General features: G+C 31.8%; 1 protein-coding gene across 2 annotated transcripts; it reads left to right on the top strand.

Moving 5' to 3' along the window:
* Window positions 1–1,038: 1,038 nt before the first annotated feature.
* On the top strand, window positions 1,039–2,750 carry LOC107898450 (protein RGF1 INDUCIBLE TRANSCRIPTION FACTOR 1). 2 transcript variants are annotated; one of them, XM_041091499.1, is made up of 3 exons: window positions 1,039–1,533; window positions 1,607–1,840; window positions 2,051–2,750. In XM_041091499.1, exons 1-3 carry the CDS (start codon window positions 1,351–1,353, stop codon window positions 2,246–2,248), a joined length of 615 nt encoding a protein of 204 aa, XP_040947433.1. In that variant the 5' UTR covers window positions 1,039–1,350; the 3' UTR covers window positions 2,249–2,750. The 2 variants fall into 2 exon arrangements, with proteins under 2 accessions (XP_040947433.1, XP_016679411.1); XM_016823922.2 differs by having other exon boundaries at window positions 1,622–1,840.
* Window positions 2,751–6,511: the final 3,761 nt, after the last annotated feature.

The following is a 6,511-nucleotide window of genomic DNA, read 5'->3' on the forward strand; positions in this document are numbered from 1 at the left end:
TCATAGTTAACTTAAAGTTGTTATGCTAAAAAATAAGATTCTGATGTGATTAGCATTACATCTTAACTTTTAGGATTATCAATATCTTTTTTAAGCTAAACAATGTTTTAAAAATTTTAATTTCAAATAAATTCTTAAGACATTTTCCTTATGCAGTGCAGTGCTGGAAGCCCCAAAAGCAATGTGGAGCTGGCAACCCTACAACTATTTATTATACTAATATAAAACAGCTGTGTATTTTATTTTCCCCCAATACGATAAGAAGAAGTTATACGTTAAGCTTCTTACTTACTCCCTAAATCTGATATGATTTCACTTGCTGCCTAAATTAATTCTTAGTAAATATGGTTTGTGGATATAAAAGCGAGAATGTTTCATAAGTAGATAAATCTCAATTAATATAAAATCATATGAAAAACCAAGTTATATTTTCAATTTATTCTTTCATTGATGTGCCCCTTTTGTGACTCATGTCTCCTTCCCCTTATGAGAGGTTCATCATATGGTTTTGTTGTCAAATTAAAATTGACTCTTCCCACACATTTTAATTTGAAAACCTCGATATGTTATTTTTAAAAATCTATGAACATCAACCCTCAATGTTATAATCACAAAATGTAAAATTTTGGCAGTATCACTTCATTTATGAGTACTATTAATAGCATAAAATATATTATTGTGTCATAATTCCGTACTTTTTCTTTTATTTATGGTGTAATTAATTAATACAATAAAACGTAATTACTTAATAATAATAATAATAATAATAATATAAAAATCCTTTTTTAATTTCCAAATCCTTTGCCAAAGCGTGCCGTTTCAAGGGAACCCTGTGGAAAGACCATCATTTCGCCATTTTTTTCTTAAAAGAAATTATTTTTAAAAGAATCCAAAACAGTGGGACCCTTTATTTAAAGTAGACCATGGTGATTAAGCCACGTGGAGGGCTGCCCATGTGGCGGAAAGTTAGGTGGTGATCAAATTGTGTGAACAGCTATTTCATTGAAGCTTCAGTTGCGTAGCTAAGGGGGGGCCGACCTTGTGCCTACGTAGAGACGCAAAAGAAGAACCAAAAGTAGCGTAAGCGCCAAAGCCATCCTTGTCTATTCCATCCAACGGCTGTCCAAAAACTTCAGCCACCACCATCGATCCCATCCGTCGACCCCTTTGCTGCATTTGTTTATCAGCCTTGTCCCTTAGTCCAGGCGTTGTTTTTGTTGGTTGATTTCTAAGTTGCGATTTCTTGTTACCCCTTTTTTTCTATCTTTCTCTTTTTATGCTTTGCATTTTGATCCTTTGGCTACACCCCCATTTCTGATCATTGCCATTGCCATTGCCATTGCCATTGCCATGGCTACAATGCTGGTGCCGCCATGGCTAGAGTCATTGCTAAGTACGGCCTTTTTCACAGTTTGCAGAAGTCATGGAGATGCAGGTAGGAGTGAATGCAACATGTATTGTTTAGACTGTAAAGGAGATTCATTTTGCTTTTATTGCCGTTCTTCTAAACACAAAGATCATCAAGTAATTCAGGTAATGCTCCAAATTTGGTCTCTCATTTCCATGATGTAAAAAAAAAAAAAACCATGTTCTGAACACGAACTAGTTTGTGTTTTGTCAGATAAGGAGATCATCATATCATGATGTAGTGAGGGTTACAGAGATTCAGAAAGTGTTGGATATAAGTGGGGTACAAACTTATGTGATAAATAGTGCCAGGGTTCTATTCCTGAATGAAAGGCCTCAACCAAAATCTGGGAAACTAGGAGTTTCTCATTTATGTGATATCTGTGGAAGAACCCTCTTGGACCCTTTTCGTTTTTGCTCATTGGGTTGTAAGGTTAGCATAAATTAATCCCTCTTAATCTTCTCCATTTTGCTTCACATTATCATCAACATATATCCCTCATTACATGCATATATATAGACATTACCATCAGAACTACCACACACCACATTGATCATCATTATCAATTTCTCACTATAGATGCTTGGATTGAGTAAACAACACAATGGGTTTTTAATCTCATTCATAATATTAACTTAGCAGCTTGTAGGAATAAAGAGGAACACCGGGAATGCAAGTTTTAACATAGAAGAAGAAGGCATAATAATATCAAAGGAAGAAGAAGAAGAAGAAATGCGAGAAGGGTCACAACGAGACATTAACCCTTCCACGCCTCCCCCACCTCCTTCAAATGCAAGGCGAAGAAAAGGAATTCCTCACCGAGCACCTTTTGGGTCCTAAAACCCAACTACTATAAACTATTTTATATATGCCAAATATTCCTTTAATTACTGAACCTTATATATTTTCCTTTTGTTTTTTCAAAAGAGAGGGTACATTACACTTATTTTGGGTTTTTAATTTGTAAAATTTTCCTAATTAAAGGGAGATGTTAGGGTATTTAATTTGGTTAGGAAGTCCCGAAAATAAAAACAAAAGGGCAAGTGAGTTTTGGGTTTTTGGATTGGGGAATTGGGTCCCATTTTACAACAATTTCTTCCATATAAATATTGTAAAGAAGGTCAATAATGCAAGGATTTAGAAACGTTAATTATTGATAGTTGCAAGGTGCACATTGTAATTATCATGAAATTCAAGGGGAGAGTGGAATCCGTGTTTTTATAGTTTTCATGGCTCCACCAACCCACATGGGACGTTCACATAAAGAAACAAACTTTCTTTTTCTTTTTTATCCTTTCTTTAGTTTGTTAATTCGTGAAATGGCTAATCAACGTTTCTTTTTAATTTTCTATTTTGTGAATCCATTCGATGTTTTTGTGGTTACTCCTTTTTATCACTCTTTTTTCTTTTCTATTCTTTTCACTTCAATAAGTTTTTTTCTTATACAAAAAAACTTTTACAAGATTTACAAAAGGGAGCTATAAGAAAATGTCAAATTTAGAAAGGTAGAACACAAATATACAGAAAAAAAAAAGATGGTTAAATGTTTAATGGACACTATGGAACCTCATCCATTGTCATTATGCAACCTCCACCATTCTCATTGATAACTATGATTTTTTAAAAAATATTTTTAAAAAGTTTGATGTAATAGCTATTAAAAAGGTTTTTTTTTTAAATAATGATAAATTATTTAGTATATTGTTAGTGGAGTTTTTAGTTTTAACAAACATAGTAAAAGGGTTGATAAGTGTTCTATAGGGTATAGTAAAATATTTAAAAAAAATATTTTTTAAAAAAAGAATCACATGACAATTTTTTAAAGCTGCTTGTGTAATAAAACAAAAGTACATTGTCAATGTATCAAATACTAGGACTAAGCAAAAAAATCAACCAAACAAAAAATCGACCCGAACCGAGATATTTGAATGGTTTATGGAATGCAAGTTCAAAAATCATGGTTACCTAGAACCAAATCGAATTATGCTTTTTTATTAATATATAACTAATTTTAATTTTTTATTATCTTAAAAAAATTTACATTTAAAATAATTTAAAAATTCTTGAAAATTCTTGTTTTTTAGAAATATTTATGAAAAAGACCTTAAAATTTTGTCAAATAATATCCAAAAGCCATAAAGTAAAGCTCATTTTATCAAAATAAGTCTAAAAACCAAAACAAAAACTTAATATGGAAAAATAGAGAATGAAACCGAGTCGAATCATATTATGATGGACAATTCAAGACATTTAAAAAACCCAACTAAGTCGAACCAATATCACCCCTACCAAATACTAACCCAAAAGTGAAATGTCTATGTTAAACCTAATGTTGTAATATAGAAAATTAGCATTAAGTGACATTCAAATTCATTAATATTATAATATATGGAATATATCAACTTAAATTATTATAAAAATAAAAACACTTTATTATAATTCATTAATATTTTGATATATAAATTATAAATTTTAAATACTTTTTAAACAATTAATATAAAATTTATATAAAATTTAATTTAAATATATAACTTATATTTTAGATATTAAAATTACATATAAAATAACCTTAAAAATTATATATGTTTTAATAAATTAAAAGGAAAATGAAAGGAACCCACTTTTGTTGAATCATAAATGAGGATACTAGAAATCAAAACTTATTTTTCAAAAACCAAAAGTTATAAATTGTAGTTTGTAACGTTAATGCCTTTAAAGCAGTGTTACTTTATGCTATTTTGCAAAAAAAGGTCTGTGTTCGCAAATGGATCCACCACAACATGGGGAGATGCATTAGTAGCCAGAATGTGGGAATGTTTTTTCCCCATCTAGTGACAGTTTCATGCAAAAAGTTGGGTGTACCTATGATATCCAATGAGCAGTCGTTGAAGCCATCCCTAAGCATTATTGGGGACACCTTGTTCCAACAATACATCGAGCTACAGGCCAAACAGAAAAAAAACTGAAATAAGCGACAACAGCAAACGACAGTTACACCCATTTCGTCACAAAGGTTGGCACGGGCTCAACAAGACGTTGGTGAGAATAGTCATCCAAAGTTAGATTGGATGATTCAATGGATGGAAGAATCAAGACCAAATTTTCAAGAGTTTTCTAGGAAAAACAATATTTGAATCCCTAAGTATACACCTGATATGTTGGTCTGACGAATATGGAACAAGAAGAAGAAATGCAGGAAAGCAAAGAGTAAGGAGAAGAATAGGAGGGCGACGGGGATGATGACGAGGTGGTTTTTAACTTTTAAATTTTCTATGATTTTTTGTATCAATTAAAGTGTGGAGGGTATCATAGGTTGTTTTTAAATTTTAAATTTTAAATTTTCTATGATTTTTTCTGTCTTTCAGTGTGCTTGAGCTTGTAGACATACAAGTGATTGGTTAGGAGCATGTACATAGGTTGCTTGTGTTTATGAATAAATTTGGCATGATGATAGGCTATTTTAAAGTTTTGATTATTGGACTACTAAAGTTCTATATGTTACACTGTAAATAGGTATTAAGCTATCATTTGTACTCAGTGACATAGAAAATACAAGGAAACAAGCATGCTAGTATGAATGATAAATGGTTGAATTTGTGTTTGTTTGGTTGATTAAATTTGTGCATGATGAGATATTTAGGGATGACCTAAGGCATTGTTCGGAACATATCTAAGGCCAAAAAACTATCCTATTTATATTTTACCTTTAGTACCATTTTTTAAGGTTATTGACACTTCTTGATGACCCTCATTACAAACCCCAAGCCTAAAACTGATAAATTGTATGTACCCTTTTTCTTTGGTCCTGTACTGCACGATTATAGACATCTAGTCATACATATTGAAGGTTAAGTAGATACCTTAAGGTGGAGTTTGTAAAAATAAAGAGAAATAGGAAGGATTAGTGTTATGTGGGAACTATAGGTTAGCCTGAAAGTGCAAAATAAAAGAGAAATCAACAAAACAAAAGTAAAATGAGTAGAAAAAATACTTGAAAAATCCTTATACATGAATGGAGATCATACTAAACATTCACATAAATGAATATTTGTATTATGCTTGGATAATCAAAGTACTTGTATGATTTGTTGATGGACCCCTATAGATGAAACCCTTAATACTTGTAGATTTTGAAACATACTGAACTTAGATGTTTGTGGTCAAAAGTGGTATGTCAACTACTCATCATGTTGAAATTGTTAGCAAGCATGAAATGCGTCAGTCATATGCTCCGAAATCAATACTTGTATTATTTTGGCTAAAGGGTCATCATTTTTATTTGTCATCTTTGTTTATGTTGCTTGAGGACAAGCAATGACTTAAGTCTAGGGGAGTTTCATCTACAGTAATTCAGTGTAGCAGATTAAACTAGTTTTCACATTTAAGGAGCTTGAATATAAGCATTTTCATTATGTTTTAATTGAGTTTCTTTAGTTTTACTTACATTTAATAAAATGTGCAAATTGCGTCTTTTATTAACCTTAAGGGCCGAATGAGGCCTAAGGGAGAGCTAACGTACTACATGAGTGTGCAGGAGACTATTAGAAGGCATTTTGGGCCAATCCCAGAAGCTATGATGCAACATTGAAAATTTGATGTCGCAACATAGAAAGCATAATGAAGAAAGTAAGAAATTGGATTTAATGTCAAGATATAGGCTAGCAGTGTCGTGACATACCCTTAAAGATAGCTGCAGAGGAGTAGACTGGTTGCTATGTCGCGATATAGGTCCTGGTGTATTGTGAAATCGACTCTGTAACAAGAATAAAAAATGAAGCAAGGGTCTTTTGGTCTACACAATCAAACTTAAAGCTCGGGAACGTCAACTAACCTAGGGTTAAGGACGACGGCTACCTGAAGGCTTTAAATAGGCTCATTTGGCTTACAGTATAGACATCAATCGATTAGATGAGATTCTCTCTTTAGATTTAATTTTGTTTTCTTATGTTTTCAAAGTTTCGTTTATTTTGTTCTTTATTTTCTTTCAAGAGATCTGAGTTGTAAAGGAGATAAACTCTTGTGGATTCACATTTATTATCAATATCGATCAAGTTTTTTTTAAACTCTCTACTATTCATTCATTATGATTAATTGTTCCATCTT

The sequence above is a fragment of the Gossypium hirsutum genome, chromosome D04 (assembly GCF_007990345.1).
Source record: "Gossypium hirsutum isolate 1008001.06 chromosome D04, Gossypium_hirsutum_v2.1, whole genome shotgun sequence".
Taxonomy (NCBI): Eukaryota; Viridiplantae; Streptophyta; class Magnoliopsida; order Malvales; family Malvaceae; genus Gossypium; species Gossypium hirsutum.